The sequence below is a fragment of the Octopus sinensis genome, linkage group LG15 (genome assembly GCF_006345805.1).
Source record: "Octopus sinensis linkage group LG15, ASM634580v1, whole genome shotgun sequence".
Classification (NCBI taxonomy): Eukaryota; Metazoa; Mollusca; class Cephalopoda; order Octopoda; family Octopodidae; genus Octopus; species Octopus sinensis.
Window position 1 is genome coordinate 46,164,346 of NC_043011.1, and position 18,367 is coordinate 46,182,712.

An 18,367-nucleotide genomic window follows, 5' to 3' on the forward strand; every position below is an offset into this window, starting at 1 on the left:
ATCTTGATTTTTGCAATGGAATTAATCATAGAATGAGATCAAAAGATATGGCAGAAACGTTAGCATGCCGGGCGAAATGCGTAGCCATATTTCGTCTGTCGTTGCATTGTGAGTTCAAATTCCGCCGAGGTTGACTTTGCCTTTCATCCTTTCGGGGTCGATAAATTAAGTACCAGTTACGCACTGGGGTCGATGTAATCGACTTAATACCTATGTCTGTCCTTGTTTGTCCCCTCTATGCTTAGCCCCTTGAGGGTAATAAAGAAATAGGTATCAGTATATTTGGAGAACTAGGAGAGCGGTTGCAGGACATTTTGAGGGGCAGAAGTCTGGCAGATGCAGCTCTTGATACTCTCTCTCTCTCTCTGAAATGAAACAAGATTGAGTGGAGTGCTTCAGGGAGCTATACTGGGAGCCCTTGCTTTTTGTAGTGGCCTTGTTGTGGTCATGCACTCAGTTATATAGGCAGTCATTCTCACTAGCTGCCAGATACCTTTTATCTTTTGTTTCAGTCATTTGTCTGCAGCCATGCTGGGGCTCCACCTCCTAGTGCATCTCTTTAAAGCCTGGCTCTAATTCCTTTAGTCTATTTTGCCAAACCACTAAGTTACAGGGCCATAAACACACGCATATACAATGGCATAAATACACACACATATACAATGGGCTTTTGCAGTTTCCATCTTCCAAATCGACTCACGAGAGAAGACACTTACCGAAGATGCCATGCTGTGGGACTGAACTCAGAACAACGTGGTTGGGAAGCAAACTTCTTACCTCACAGCCATGTCTATGGAAGATCCTTGAAGGGTTAACACTAAATTTTAGTAATGAGAGTTATAACAATCAGTGAAATGGTTACCAATGTGTGGTTTCAAAGATCCCACCTGACTCATCAAAAGGCTTACAGTTCAAAGGCTCACTGCTTTTTAATATCTAACCAAAAAACTTGAGAAATGTAAATGGAGTGGATGTGAATGTATTAATAAAAATCAAAAGAGGTCTTGGATATTCTCCTGTTTGAAATCCCAGCTGAACCAATAGCATGACAAGAATTGCAAATGAAAGTAGTAGTATCAAACTACCTCATTCACCGAAAATCAATGACAGAAAGAGGACTACAGTAACAGCAATATTAGCACAAGTAAGGGCACCGAGCTGGCAGAAACGTTAGCATGCCAGGCGAAATGCGTAGTCGTATTTCGTCTACCGTTATGTTCAGAGTTCAAATTCCGCCGAGGTCGACTTTGCCTTTCATCCTTTCAGGGTCGATAAATTAAGTACCAGTTACGCATTGGGATCGATGTAATCGACTTAATCCTTTCGTCTGTCCTTGTTTGTCCCCTCTATGTTTAGCCCCTTGTGGGCAATAAAGAAATAAGAATCGTTAGCACACTGGGCGAAATGCTTAGCAGTATTTCATCTGCCGTTTTGTTCTGAGCTCAAATTCCACTGAGGTTGACTTTGCCTTTCATCCTTTCGGGGTCGATTAAATAGGTACCAGTTACACACTGAGGTCAATGTAATTGACTTAATCTCTTTGTCTGTCCTTGTTTGTCCCCTCTAAAATTTAATCCCTTCCACCCCTGTGGGCAATAAAGAAATAAATGTTAGTACAAGCATTATCCCTGCAGAACCACAACCTTCAGACTGTAATTTGTGAAAGAGTATACACCTACATACACATAACTGAACATAAACACACATATGAAAGAAACTAGTACACACAAACAGATATAATTGTTTCCAAGAGGCCAGCAGTTTTGAGGGGTGACAAGAAGTTGGAATCATCAGTTTTATTATTTGACTGGTATTTTATTGTAACAAACACAGACAAATGAAAGGCAAAGTCGTCCTTGATGGTATTTGAATTGAGAATTGCTAAAAGAAATACTACAAGATATTTTGTCTGACACTGATTGATAATTTGGCAATTGTTATTTCTTTATTGCCCACAAGGGGCTAAACATAGAGGAGATTAAGTCAATTACATTGACCCCAGTGCATAACTGGTACTTTATTAATCGACCCCGAAAGAATGAAAGGCAAAGTCGACCTCGGCGGAATTTGAACTCAGAACGTAACGGCAGACGAAATACTGCTAAGCATTTCACCAGGAGTGCTAACATTTCTTATTTCTTTACTACCCACAAGAGGCTACACACAGAGGGGACAAATAAGGACAGACAAACAGATTAAGTCGATTACATCGACCCCAGTGTGTAACTGGTACTTATTTAATCGACCCTGAAAGGATGAAAGGCAAAGTCGACCTCGGCGGAATTTGAACTCAGAACGTAATGGCAGATGAAATATCGCTAAGCATTTTGCCCGGCATGCTAACGTTTCAGCCAGCTCGCCACCTTTTTGGCAATTTGGCACTTCTACTGCAAAGTATGCAAACAGAATTTGGACAGCATTTATAAAAGATGTCTTTACTTGACCTCTGTGTATTCTGATTATGAAACTTCATCAAATTAGTGTAGGCGACCTACATTTTAATACAGCCAGACAAGAATTTTACAATTAGTGAAGGAGCCATTACATCTACTAACAGGATTAACTTAATCCTAATTGACATTTTTGTTTTCAAACTAAAGTACAGATTTATTTTTTGATGCTCCACAAAGATTGTCAGACTATGATGCTGGATTTTATTTAAAACTTTAGGTCATCCACTACATCGTGGTTTTGTCCCCAGTCAGTCGACCAACCCAGTTTGCATCTAGAAAATAAAAAGCATTGCATCTCATAGCCATTGAGAAGAAACGATTCTCAAAGTGGTTGGGCTTCACTGATAGCCACCACCATATCCAAATCTAGGGACCTGAGATTGATAAGTAAGTCACTTTGCTTTCTGACCTACCCAGGCCATGTGCATTTACAGAGCTAACCCCAAATATGACCACAGTGGATGGAGAAAAAGTGAGAGAAGCCACTCATTTGGGTTCAAAAGAAAGTGTAAGAAGCGGGAAGGGGTCCTTAAAAAACCCCTTCAAATGTTGCTTGGCAGTTATTTTTGCAATATTCCAACATCTCATGATATTTTCCTCAGAATTATATCTTTTGGAGTCTTAAGGATGAGCTTCTCAAAACCCATCTCTTTTTGTTTGAATTTTGTCACCAAGCTGTGTGTATTTCATCAATTTCACTATTGTTTCTTTGTGCCACAGTAAGGTTAATGAAGAGGAGAGGTTGTTATATGTTTAGCTGTTAGTGTTACTGGTACACTTAAACCTTGTAGTTAAATACTAAGAAACCCAAAAGGCTCAGAAGTACAAACAAACTGTTCTCATGAGTAGAGTCTACGTTCTAAGAAAAAAATACTATCAGTTTGAGAATATCTCAGTTTTTAAACTCTTTCAAGATCAGAACTATTAAAACAAACTTTTGACAAAATATTGATTCTCAGAATTGGGACTCCTTTCCATGCAATGTATAATATTCACATTAAAACAAACGGCTTGTTTTTACTTGAGGTCACTGGGTGAGACTTGGAACTGCTAGCAACAGCAGCAGCAGCAACGATGACAGTGACGACAATGCTGACAACAACAACAACAACAACAACATAATAATAATAATCATAATAATAATAATCCTTTCTACTTTTGGCACAAGGCCAGCAGTTTTGAGAAGTGGATGGGTATCATATGCCTATACTGATCCCAACACATTTATTGACCCTGGAGGGGATGAAACACAGAGTCGACTCTGGCATAGATTGAACTCAGTATGTAAAGTGCCAGAACAAATACTGTGTGGTATTTGTTCTGTTTCTCAAATAATTCTGCTGCTCAATAATAACAAAAAGCAGCAACAACAACCACAACAACAAACAAATTGTTGATTACCTAGTAAAGTGCGCTGTTCTATAATTAATAGTTAAGAACTAATCCGGAGTATTTAATTAAAACAGAAAAATCCAGTTAAGAAATATATTAGCATATCAAACAGTTAGTGGAAAATCTAATTAGTTAATAAAAAGAAATAATTAGGTAAACATACAGTCAATTTGAAGTATTTATAGAGTAATTAAGAACCCATGTGAACACAGAAAAAGAAAATGTGAATGTAAGTACAGTAATGGTGGTGATGTTGGTGGTGATGATATTAGTTTCAGAATGAATTGTGGAATGGTGAATATAGGGAGATGCAAGTCTTCTTACCAGAGATTTTGCCACTAGCTGTTGCTGCTACTTGGGCTTGAACATTGGCATGCATTATCAAAAGTGAGATTTAGCTAAAGCAAATATTTTAGGTAAATTCCTTCATATAATCCAGCAGAGTTTTGCAAAAAAAACGGCTTCGGCTGAAATCTAAGATTTAAGCTGATGCAACAGATTCCGGTCAGTTAATTTCAAGCATTGAAAAATATATCATTTCTTTTCTTTTCCTTTTTCTTAGAATCTCCTTTAAATATATTTGAGCAATGAAAATTTTAAAAGCAAAACCAAAGTTTCATTCTGTAACAAATAGCCGTCCAGTGTATGTTTAAAGTGACCCAAAGCCATCTAACCACAAAATTGGCGAGAGAAAAAATATATATTAAGCTCTCTATATCTATAATCTGTAATGGATTATCATAATATTTTGATAGGTAAAGCCTATTTGCTAAGCATCTTTGTTTTTTTAATAAACAACTTCTTTTACTTTATCTGTCATCCTATACAATTTAAATATTTATTAACAGAAAAATTAACGAATGGCCATATGAAAAATAAGTGATTTTTCTGTTAATAAATCTAGCAAAATTTTGATAGTTTTCAATACAATACAAAGATCAAATATTTAAAAAATGATTGACATCCTTTTTTTATAATCCTATCAAAGATGACAACTTATCAAATATAATGATTAGAAAAAAAAAAAAAAAAATATCACTGGATTATGAGAGATTATAGAAAGTTAAGAACATAGAAAGGCTGCATTATCTTACAGAGATAAAGAATAAGAGATATAAAGAATGCTTGCATTAAACTCACTAATATGTTTACTTTACTCTTTGTTACTTGGGTGCATCAACCGCCTTATCTTATTAGTTGTAAATGCTAGTGATAAGATGTAGTACTGTTGTGTAATTAGCTTGATCAATATAGACTAGATCGAAGATAATTCACATGAATATCTTCATTTGGTTTGTTAAGTTTGTTTAATAGGTTGTTTGATAATATTCCAAGTTCTTGATTAAAAATGAAATTTTAGATAATAAAGCTTCAATTTTTAAGAAAGGGGTAATGAGCTTTGGCATTGGTGCATTTCCTAAAAATTTTATTGATATCAATGAAAATAAAATTACTAATTTTGTTTTGGGATTTGGTTTGCAAGATTCTTTATATGATTTCGCGTGTTGAAGCATAGTCTGTTGTGTCTGGAGAGAGTCATTTTCTTTTTGTGCCTTATAATTTAACACACTCACCGGTAAAATTTCCCCTGTTTTCTTATTTTTATTTTCCTAGTCTTGACTCAAGACTATTGAAAAGGTTGCAAGATGCAACAAAAATTTTAGGAAAATAAAAATTAGAAAAAAGTGGAAATTTTACCGGTGAGTGTGTTAAATTATGAGGCACTAAAAGAAAATGACTCTCCTCAGACACAACAGAATAAAATTACTAATCCATGAGCAAAAATCAGAGACAGTATACTCGCAGTGTATATTGGTCAAATTTTGGCACAAGGCCAGAAATTTTAAGGAATGGATTAAGTTGATTACACTGACCCCAGTACTCAACTGGTACCTATTTTATCAATCCTCAAAAGGGATGTTGGCCTTGGTGGGATTTGAACTCATAACATGGATGTAATGTTGCTAAGCTTTTTACTCAGGATGTTAATGCTTCTGTCAAATCACCATCTTTCTTGTAATGTAAATGGATTACTGCAAACACAATACCATTTATCTTAGAAAATTTCTTCACTTAAGAGTTACTTAAACAAGATGAAAACTTATAATCTATACAACATGGTGAACATAATCAAATTCTAAAGTATACATGAATAAGAAGCTAATAGAATTAACTTCTAATTCATGCTGCACCAGTGACAAATGACATTTCTGTTTGAAATTATTCAATTATTGACGTTTTGAAAAGCAACACATCCATTGTCCCCAGGTGGCATATGCTAAATTTGGCTAAAACATATTACCACAAACTGGTTTTCTGAACAAGATGGTAGATATGGAGGCCAATATCATTATTAGATGAATATGCGAAACTGGAATGAGCAGTGTCTCTCTCTCTCTGACATTATTACAGCTGTAATATATATATATATTATATATATATCATTGTGTGGCACCTTGGGCAAGTGTCTTCTACTATAGCCTTGGGCCAACCAAAGCCTTGTGAGTGGATTTGTTAGACAGAAACTGAAAGAAGCCCATCATATGTATATATATATATATATATATATGTATATGTGTGTGTATATGTTTGTGTGTCTTTGTTTGTCCTCCCAACATTGCTTGACAACTGATGCTGGTGTGTTTATGTCCCCGTAACTTAGCGGTTCAGCAAGAGAAACCAATAGAATAAATACTACATTTATGTGCTTACTCTGATATATATATATACATACATACACACACACACACACATATATATATATATATATATATATACATACATACATACACACACGTGTATGTATGTATGTATCTATGTATATAACAGAAGAAAGTTCACTATGTACAGCTATAAAGGTGATCTAAAATTAATGCTTAAAATAAAATACTGCTGCTACAGACTTAATCCTGTTTGAGATTATTCAATTACAAAGTATGCTAATATTAATACTATCTGTAGGTGGTATTTGCTAACTGTGGCTATAGCCCAAGGCTGATGGTCTGGACATGAGGGTGGACGTGAAGGCCAATATCAATATTGATTTAGTATCTGAAAATATATTATTGGACAATGCAAGAAAACAAGCTTCAAATCCCTAAGCTTGTTTTTATCCAATAAATTTTTAGTTTGTTGACTGCTGCACACTAGCTGAGATGGAAAATATAATTTAGTTTTTACTTGTTTCAGTCATTAGGCCGTGGCCATGCTGGGGTACCATCTTGAAGAATTTTAGTCAAATGAATCAACCACAGCACTTTTCTTTATTCTTTTACTTGTTTCAGTCATTTGACTGTGGCCATGCTGGAGCACCGCCTTTAATCGAGCAACTCGACCCCATGACTTATTCTTTTGTAAGCCCAGTACTTATTCTATCGGTCTCTTTTGCCGAACCGCTAAGTAACGGGGACATAAACACACCAGCATCGGTTGTCAAGCAATGCTAGGGGGACAAACACAGACACACAAACATACACGCATATACATATATATACATATATACGACGGGCTTCTTTCATTTTCCGTCTACCAAATCCACTCACAAGGCTTTGGTTGGCCCGAGGCTATAGTAGAAGACACTTGCCCAAGGTTCCATGCAGTGGGACTGAACCCGGAACCATGTGGTGTGTAAACAAGCTACTTACCACACAGCCACTTTTTTTTTTTTTTTGAAGCCTGGTAACTATTCTGGTGAATCTTCTGCCTTACTGAAGCACTAAGTAATCACACACACACACACACACATGAAAGGTTCCTTTCAGTTTCCGTCTGCTAAATCGACTCACAAGGCTTTAGCCGGTCTGGAGCTATAGTAGAAGATACTTGTTCAAGATGCCATGCAGTGGGACTGAACACAGAACTGTGTGGCTGGGAAGCAAACTCCTTAACCCACATCCACACCTGGGACCTAGTGGTAAAACTGCCCCCAAAACAATAAACATTTGCAAGATTTAACATTTTCTTTCCAGATTTTGATGACAGAATAGTAAAAAAAAACATTCAGTCTTGCCAAAAAAATATTTGGGTATGAAATCAAATGGAAGTTTGATGATCCATTCAAATAAGAATTTCATTTTTAATTTAACTGCAATTAATAAAAAGAAAAAAATTAATTTCCTGAATTGTTCCAATAATTGCCACTGGCAAAGATATAACGATGAAAAAAATTACTTGATAGTAATTAAAAACGACTTCATCTCCACCATCCTTTACTCTCTTTCCTGTGGGTATAATAATGTATCTCCTCTACATCAGAGGTCCCCAACCACCAGGCTATAAACTGGTACCAGCCTGTGGATCATTTGCTATCAGGCCACAAAGAAATAAGTGGGGTTTTCTGCAGTGACAACAACCAAAACAAAATTACGAACTAGACTAGACATAAGGAACACACTTCACATGTCATTGTCTCTCATCACTCCCAGATGGGGCTGTCTAGTTGCAGGGAAACAAACTCAGGGCCCCTACTGATTCTGCATTATGGTGAGTTGATATTGATTCAGGGAAACTAAGTACACAAGTGTGTGGCCAGGCTGGAGCACAGAAATGAGAATCAAAAGATTATACACTTTTTCTTCCCTTTAATAAATTGTTCTTTTTCTTTTGTCATTGCTCTTTTTATCAAAATGCACTTAAATTACACATATGTGCCACAACCAGTCCATGGAAAGATTGTCTGGCATGAAACTGGTCCGTGGTATAAAGAGGGGATGGAGGCCACTGCTCTACATGACACCTGTGTCTATCCCTCTACGTGACTGTAGCCCCTCAATATTAGGTGCAAAGCCATCTCCCTCAATACTGAACCTCAACTCTGACAAAGGGTTTTTTCTTGTGAATTACACGGTGACTTCACTGGTGTTGACGCCACAAAAATGCACCCAATACACATGCCGTTCAAGAATTTGGACCTGGAGATCTCCATTTCCAGTGACTTCGAGGGCCACTTCCCAGTGGTGTCGGGTGTCAACGAAGAGCCCTCGACTACAACAAGACGACCAAAGTTTTTTTTTTTTCCAAGGGCTGGGGTCTCCCACCCCTAAGCCCTAGACCATCACCTAATCACCCTTACCCCGGCTTGTTGCTTAACAATGACAACAACCCAATATAGGAAGAGCACAGAGCCATAGAAAGCATGCCAAAGCAAACCTTGGAGCTTAATGCAGACCTCTGGATCCTGTTGGATCTTGTTGAACCATTTAATTCATACCAACATGGAATATGCACATTACAGAATAATGCTGACAACTCCCTGCTCTCTCTCTCTCTCTCTCTCTCTTACACACACACACATGTTGTTAATGTGCATGGCCTAGTGGTTAGGATGTTGAATTCATGATCACAAGATCTTCGTTTCAATTCCTGGACCAGGTGATGTGTTGTGCTTTTGAGCAAAGCACTTCATTTTAAGTTGCTACCTGATCACTGTGACATCTGACATGTGGCACACTATGCACCAGTAGAGACAATGTTAATTTAATGGAGGAAGTGAGCTAATTGCACAACACCAACATTTGATTACTATAAACAAATCATCTGTTGTTCAAAAAGAAATTGTGTAACCTTCATTTGTTATTTACCACAGGTGTCACAATACATACACACACACGTGTGTGTGTGTGTGTATCTGTGTCTGTCTATCTATCTATCTATCTATCTATCTATCTATCTATCTATCTATCTATCTATCTATCTATCTATCTATCTATCTACCTTATTTCTTTACTGCCCACAAGGGGCTACACACAGAGGGGACAAACCAGGACAGACAAACGGATTAAGTCGATTATATCGACCCCAGAGCGTAACTGGTACTTATTTAATTGGCCCTGAAAGGATGAAAGGCAAAGTCGACCTTGGCAGAATTTGAACTCAGATCATAGCGGCTGACGAAATACCACTAAGCATTTCACCCGGTGTGCTAACGTTTCTGCCAGCTCACTGCATGCATGCATGCATGCATCCATCCATCCACCCATCCATGCTTACATACATACATACAGACAGACAGACAGACAGACAGACATTCAGGCAGACATTCAGACAGATATAAGCTGGTTGTAAGAACTGCCACATGTTAGGAAATGGATGAGCTGAGAATGATCAGTCTGCTGTGTAATGTTACATTTCAGAATAGTTGAGAACAAGTGAGTTAAAAAACAAAACAAAACGAATACAACACTAATCCTCCAATGTATAAATTGTTGCATGTAGAAGAGACACCTATATTGAGAAAAACACGTAATTTTAATGGATAATACACGCAAGATAAAGAAGTGCCATGTGTTGGTCAACAAACATACCAGTAGTTGAGAGAGAGAGAGATCAATGGGACCTTGGAAAGAAGAAGCTTATTAAATCAGAAACGATGCTAGCTTTAATAAATGAGATAATATTGGATCAAGCTTCCTACAGTAATGCTGTATTGCAAATGTGTGTAACTTGTATAGTAAAGCATAGTTTAGAAAGTAGATATATAGTACGCAGATATATAGGGCGCAGGAGTGGCTGTGTGGTAAGTAGCTTGCTAACCAACCACATGGTTCCGGGTTCAGTCCCACTGCGTAGCACCTTGGGCAAGTGTCTTCTACTATAGCCTCGGGCCGACCAAAGCCTTGTGAGTGGATTTGGTAGACGGAAACTGAAAGAATCCCGTCGTATATATGTATATATATATGCGTGGGTTTGTTTGTGCGTCTGTGTTTGTCCCCCTAGCATTGCTTGACAACCGATGCTGGTGTGTTTATGTCCCCGTAACTTAGCGGTTCGGCAAAAGAGACCGATAGAATAAGTACTGGGCTTACAAAAGAATAAGTCCCGGAGTTGAGTTGCTCGATTAAAAAAAGGTGGTGCTCCAGCATGGCCGCAGTCAAATGACCGAAACAAGTAAAAGAGTAAAAAAGAGAGTACATTATTTACATTATGCCCACGGGCATATGGTGTAGTGGTTAAGAGCGCGGGCTACTAACCTCAAGATTCCGAGTTCGATTTCAAGCAGTGACCTGAACAACAACAATAATAATGATGATGATAATACATTTCTTTATTACCCACAAGGGGCTAAACATAGAGGGGACAGACAAAGGTATTAAGTTGATTACATCGACCCCAGTGCGTAACTGGTACTTTAATTTATCGACCCTGAAAGGATGAAAGGCACAGTCAACCTTGGCGGAATTTGAACTCAGAACGTAACGGCAGATGAAATACGGCTATGCATTTCGCGCGGCGTGCTAAAGTTTCTATCGAAAAATACCTCAAGAATGAGAACCCAGATTCGAAATTTCCTCAAGACACCTGATGAAGGCTGGAGGGTGTATCAGCTGAAACACTGTGTTACCAACAAACAAGATGAGGACAAATATCCGTCAAATGTAAATAATGTAAATAATGTACATAATTCCTCTTCTCTTAAATATAGAACTGAAATATTCATACTATTTAACTGTAAATGGGTAAAATATAGAACTGTATAAATATATAGCGTATTATATACTGTTTTAGTGGTTTCTTCTAAGGATTGAATCAAAATAAATACAAGAAATTTGACTTGTATTTATTGATTTCTGTTGATTAACTAAGTCTACCTTAGGAAAAATGGGACATAATTCTTGTGGAATCACAAGTTACTATTGTTTGATATATTAGCAACAAGCACTTGTCAATCAACTTTCTTGGCTCGTGTTCGTTAGATACGTTCTTGCTTTTGAATGATATCAGGAAAAACGAAGTGTTTACAGACACGAAAACATTCAAGACAGGATAAGTAAATTCGAAAGAAGTACACTTTCGTTCTGTGTATTTCAGTATTTTCCTTCTCATTTTGTCGAAATTGGCCACAGAATTACAATGGAGCACATGGGCGCACACACGTACAGTTGAATAGAATTATTTATTTTCAGAAATCTAATTTCATTATTAAAGAGATTTAAAGAAGGAAGAGGTACTACTTAAGAAGAGTAGTCCCGGTGCGCGCACTCGCGTGCTCGGGCGTCCGCGCTAGTTAGTCGGAAATAGTCGATCCTACAATGACTACCTAGTAAGGTAAATAAAACAAAAACACAAAGTGAGGATCGACTAGTCACGACTAGCTAGCGCGGATGCGCGAGTACGCGCACCGGGACCACTCTTAAGTAGTACCGAAGGAAGATATAAAGGAATCAACCTAACTAACATTATTGCCTTTCAACATCTCTCTCTGTCTCACACACACACACTCCGCTTCAAGTTGGACAACTTTCGGATCCATATAGAACGTTTCTATACATTTAGTCTACTTTACAACTGATAGTCAATTTAGAGTTATCTCCCTTTACCTTACAGCCGAACTTGAAAGGCGAATGCGGAATATATCTTGTCTCTTAATTGTTCATTTGATAAAGAAAATGAATTGTGTCCAGGCACATATTTGCTTATATTTTAATGCATAATCTTCTGCAGCAATTTTTAAAAAGTGTTATCGAAAAAAGCTGTTGTGGGACCTAATTTCACTGCGAAACTAAATACATAAAATGTCTCCTCATATATTTATATAGGCACAGGAGTGGCTGTGTGGTAAGTAGCTTGCTTACTAACCACATGGTTCTGGGTTCAGTCCCACTGCGTGGCACCTTGGGCAGGTGTCTTCAACTATAGCCTCGGGCCGACCAAAGCCTGAAGAAACCCGTCGTATATATATATATAATATATATATATATGTGTGTGTGTGTGGTGTGTGTGTGTGTGTGTGCGTGTGCGTTTGTGTGTTTGTTCCCGCAACATCGCTTGACAACTGATGTTGGTGTGTTCATGTCCCGTAACTTAGCAGTTCGGCAAAACAGACCGATAGAATAAGTACTAGGCTTACAAAGAATAAGTACTGGGGTCGATTTGTTCGACTAAAAGGTGGTGCTCCAGCATGGCCACAGTCAAATGACTGAAACAAACAAAAGTATAAAAAAATAAAAAAGAAACTGTATTGCTACTCCCGTAATGATAAATACACAGGTTATTGGCATAGCAGCTATCAACAGATATTTCTACACGTTTGTGACCATTATTATATATAAGTAGTTTAATGAAGGCATAAATCACACACTACCATTGTAGAAAACGAGGGACACAATGACTAATGTTATCTTAGTTACATATAAACTGGTACTCCGTCGGTTACGACGACGAGGGTTCCAGTTGTTCCGACAAACAGGGCAGCCTGCTCGTGAAATTAACACACAAGTGGCTGAGCACTCCACAGACGTGTGTACACTTAACGTAGTTCTCAGGGAGATTCTGTGTGACACGGAATGTGACAAGGTTGGCCCTATACAATTTTGCTAGCTGAGTGGACAGGAAATAAAGTGAAATAAAGTGTCTTGCTCAAGGACACAATGTACTGCTGAAAATCGAACTCATGACCTTATTATCATGAGCTGAGTACCTCAATCACTAAACCCATATTTTGCTACTTTCCCCACCCCAAGTCATACTGTAACATCTCTTATCCTTTACTCACCCCGGGAATCTGGGTGTGTCTCAGAAAGTGACTGTAACAAACATGCAGATTAAAAGTAAATAATAATAATAATAATAATAATAATAATAATAATAATAATACGGTGGAACAAATAGGGGCTGCAATAAGGGTGGAGCACTTGCAGAAAACAGCACTGCTTGGAACCGCTCGAATACTCTGGAAGGTGCTTGAAAAATAAGAGGTGTTACCTTAGTTCACTGGTAGAGAACAGCTGACACTGTAGTACATCTCTAGCATTAGAAGATGTGCAAAGGCAATTATAATAATATGCAAAATAATGAATGAAGGAGCTTATAAACGTATCATCCATACTAATGTGGAGTCTGAAGAGAGGTTAATTTGGATTTAATTTGCATGATGTGGTGAGAGAAGAAGGAACTGACATTTTAGCACTGACCCTTTCTAAGGGAAAGGAAAGATGACTGATTTTTTCACTCTTTGACAAAGAGACATCCCAGACTACATCAAACCTCTGGCTTACCATCATTTTACTTATTTTCTCTCCCTTTTCTACCACAACACTATGGATTCTGTCTGTTCCTCAGCAGTCAAATACTCCCAACTCACTTGTCTCCTCTAATCTCAACATTGTGGATAACCTACATTATGTCCAACCCGCCCTCCAGGCCCTACTCTAATCACTCTTCCCAGTCCTTCACCCCTGTATATTGTCCCTCTGGAATCTTCTTGCTCACATCTCTCTGCAGTTATCAGATATTTCTTTATTGCCCACAAGGGGCTCAGCATAGGGGGGACAAACAAGGACAGACAAAGGGATTAAGTTGATTACATCGACCCCAGTGTGTAACTGGTCCTTAATTTATTGACCCTGAAATGATGAAAGGCAAAGGCAGCTTTGAGGAGTCTGAAAATACCATGGACACTGTTCTTCCTTCCAGATCCAACAAGTAAAAGAAAGTAGGGGACAATCACAAAATATCAGATTCATTCCATAACTCACAGTATATAATAAGTATAAGACCCCCTTCAGTCATGAATAACCATGAGGTTGTACCTAGAAAGTCCCCCTCTTCCGAGGCACAAGTCCAGGCAAAGTTGTTTATGAAAGACCAGCATTCACCGATGCATACCAGCCACCAATGTTATCCAAGGGAAAGGCAAAGGTCAATAAAGCTTGGCACCAGTGACGTCACAACTCATTTCTACAACTGAGTGAGCTGGAGCAATGTGAAATAAAGTGTCTTGCTCAAGAATACAACACATGGCCTGGTCCAGGAATCGAAGTCATTACCTCATGGTTATGAGTCTGACACTCTAACCACTGAGCCATGTGCTTTCACACACACACACACACAGATACAAAAAAGTCAGTGAGCTGGCAGAAACGTTAGCATGCTGGGCGAAATGCTTAGCGGTATTTCGTCTGCTGTTACGTTCTGAGTTCAAATTCCGTCGAGTTCGACTTCGCCTTTCATCATTTCGGGGTCGATAAATTAAATCGACTTAATCCCTTTGTCTGTCCTTGTTTGTCCCCTCTATGTTTAGCCCCTTGTGGGCAATAAAGAAATAAGATACAAAATATAAAGTAAAGGAGGAAAGACCCCCTTTGATGATGAATGACTATGGGGTTGCAGCTAGAAAGTTCCCCTCCAAGGCACAAGTCCATGCTCAGCTGGTACTTATTATATCGACCCCGAAAGGATGAAAGGGGAAATCGACCTCAGCAGCATTTGAACTCTGAACGTCCAGGAAAAATGCCTCTAAGCATTTTATCTGATGCAATAATAATTTTGCCAGCTCACCACTTTAAGTATGTATATGATGGTTTACAGACATATTAAGAACAAGATGCAATTGCACTGAACAACTTTTTATTATTAAGGTTGCTCTAGTGATGTTCCTGCTAAATTCAGTACCTTTGGGGAGAAATCATGGGAACTGCCTTCCCATTAACTTTGAAATTATTGAATCTAACACTGGAAGTTTATGAAATACTTGATAATTACTTTTCGTTTTTGGATTTGGTTTGCAAGATTCTTTGATAATTATTCATAAAACACAAATATCCAGCATCAAACCTTAAAAGAGTCTTTCATCATATTAGCTTGGTCTTCTATAACATTAATTAGACTAATAATAAAATATGAAGAGGTAGATTTGAAATAGAAGTATTCAAAATTGTTCAAATCCATGTTCATCTCGTGGTAAGCCTAATAAAAGACGCTAACAGAACCAAGATAGGAAACAACTGAATACAGGGAAATAACTCTAGGCAATATTTGATAACAGTTATTGCCCTTTGTTCAATATCTTGTTTATCGTTAAGCAAATAGTAAAATTCAGAGTCCACGATATTCTAATATTTATTACGCTTTCACAAAAAATATCCTTATAATAACGCAAAAATAAAAAGAGGAAAACAAAAGCAGGAGTCGGCAAAATAAAAATGAAGAAATACTATTCCTGGTGTATGTCGGCTGAAATTTAATGAGAATTATTTGAGTACTTACAGAAAAATGAAGTAAATATGTAAAGTTGCTGAAAAGTTCCTGCTTCTAAGAATACCAAGAGAGGCCTTGTTGGATGCCCAACCTTACGAGTTCTTTTACAGTGCTTAGAAAAACCGAAGGACTCCAGCAATAGGTGTATGAATCTGAATAAAACCATAATTATCTGATCCTCCAGTATTTTCTTTTACTCAAAGCCAGGAACTTTTCAACACCCATTCGTGCGTACTTTGTATGTGCTCTCTCCCATGTACTTTAAAGAGATTTTTAAAATACGAAATTTATTTTTTAATAACGGCAGTAAATTAGCAAAAAAACTTTACCATTTTTTTCTACAATTTTTGCGTTGGGGAATGCAGAGTAAATACATATCAATAATATAGCGCGGGCATGGCTGTGTGGTTAGGGAGCTTGCTTCCTAGCTATATGGTTTCGGGTTCAGTCCCACTGCGTGACACTTTGGGTAGGTGTCTTCCACTATAGCCCCGAGCCGACCGAAGCTTTGTGATTGAATTCGGCAGGCGGAAGTTACTGCCGTGTGTGTATATGTGCATGTAGGTGCTTGTGCCTCTCTGAAATAGAGAGGGTCACATCAACACACACACGCACACACACACGCACACACACACAACTCACATTCTATCTCTTTCCTTCTCTTTTCCTGGTAAATCCCAGTGAAAAGTTTGGCCCTCTGCCTAGTTAGAAGGAATAAATATTTAATGTTTATTTTTCATTCGGTTGTCTGCATTAGAAATATTCTAACACTGATACAGGTTTCAAAGTCAGGTAACAGTAAATTGCTGATTAATTTTCGCATGATACAATATTGATGTTAAGAGACAAGTCTCAGCAATGGACAACTAGTCAGGATGTTTGAGATTCAGGTCGTGTTAACTATGTTGTATTGTACCCTTTCATAAAGCTCATTCATTATTTAATTCATTTGTGTCTAATTAACCAAAAATTATGTACCAATATCAATTCAGAATTCAGTGATGATTATGGAATATACATTTCTTTAATGCCCACAGGGAGCTAAACATAGAGGGGCCAAACGAGGACAGACGAAGGGATTAAGTCGATTACATCGACCCCAGTGTGTGCACACACATACACACAAACATTTTTTCTCTCTAATAAGCATAGGGTTCTTTTCATTTTAAAATATAAATATTGTGTGTATAATTATTAATATTGTGTACACTCACGATTTTATTGAATTGGCCCCGAAAGGATGAAAGGCAAAATCAACCTCAGTGGAATTTGAACTCAGAACATAACGGTAGACAAAATACCTCTGTGCATTTTGCATAGCATGCTAACGATGCTGCCAGCTCGCCACCCCTATGATTATGGAATATTAAATATAAAATCATGAGTGTATACAATATTTATATTTGTACACACAATATTTACATTTTAAAATGAAAGGAACCCTATGCTTATTAAAAAGAAATAATGTTTGTGTGTATGTGTGTGCACATGTACATACATGCATGCACGCACGCATGCACACACACACATACACACACAACTATAGATCTTCAAAGCCCATTGATTAGAGTTCATGCAACCCACTTCAGATGAAGAAATTTACAATCATTTGTGACTTTATGCAGAATATTAGCGTGTATGCATGCAGCCTACTGGCTTTCTAGACCTCAGTCAAACCGTCCAACCCATGTCAACATGGAAAACGGATGTTAAACGATGATGATGAAATATATTCACTCACACGCACACATGTATGTATATATATCTAGGAGTGTGTGCCTTTGTGTCTGTGTTTGCCACCCCCCTTGACAACCAGTGTTGGTGTGTTTATGTCCCTGTAACTTAGTAGTTGGGCACAATATACAATTGACTAAATACCAGGTTTTAAAAAAGACTAAGTACTGGGGTGAATTCATTTGACTAAAATCCTTCAAGGCGGTACCCCAGCATGGCTGCAGTCTAATGACTGAAACAAGTAAAAGATAAATGGTAAAAAAGATGGAATATTTCCAAAATATTGTTACTTGTCTTTGTACATGTCAAAACCGTTACAACCATATTTAATTTGGAGCTAGTGAATGTTTTTTCCCTGTATATCAAATATTTATTGAAAAAATATGAAAATAACAATTACTAGCAGTAATGCCCAGCGTTGCTCAGGTTTGTTTTCATTTCGACCGTTTAGAATTGGAATTTTCGAAAAGTAAAATTTTGCATTATGCAGCTTGTTATTCTCTTTATGTGAACATTTTTCCGGTTGAAATACACCGAAAAATGGCAACACAGCAGTAAAAAAATCGTAAAAAATAAAGGGATTTTCATAGAAAAAAATCACCAATTTGATGTAAATAATTTTTGGTGTTAACATGGTCCAATTTGAATTTTATCTTCTACGGAATGAAGAGCAAGCCTTCTTCTATCATACTCTCAATTTTGGTGAACTTGCGCCGCAGGGTCTCGGAGGAGATAGAATTAGTTGAAGGCTACCAAACCTGCCATACACAGACAACTTCAGCTTTATATATATAGATTTGAAACAAGATTCAGAT

At 37.6% G+C, this 18,367-nt stretch overlaps 1 protein-coding gene across 2 annotated transcripts in view; it reads right to left on the bottom strand.

Moving 5' to 3' along the window:
* The window catches only part of LOC115219879 (Kv channel-interacting protein 4), a 448,057-nt gene that overhangs the window by 293,922 nt on the left and 135,768 nt on the right, over positions 1–18,367 (bottom strand). The window contains exon 1 of one of the 2 annotated variants that reach the window (XM_036509693.1): positions 4,170–4,239. The exons of the other annotated variant lie outside the window; for it this stretch is intronic. Within the exon in view, the coding sequence (XP_036365586.1) occupies positions 4,170–4,224 (55 nt within the window). The 5' untranslated portion in view covers positions 4,225–4,239. Of the gene's footprint in view, positions 1–4,169; positions 4,240–18,367 lie in introns of those variants that run through there. 2 annotated transcript variants of the gene reach the window in all.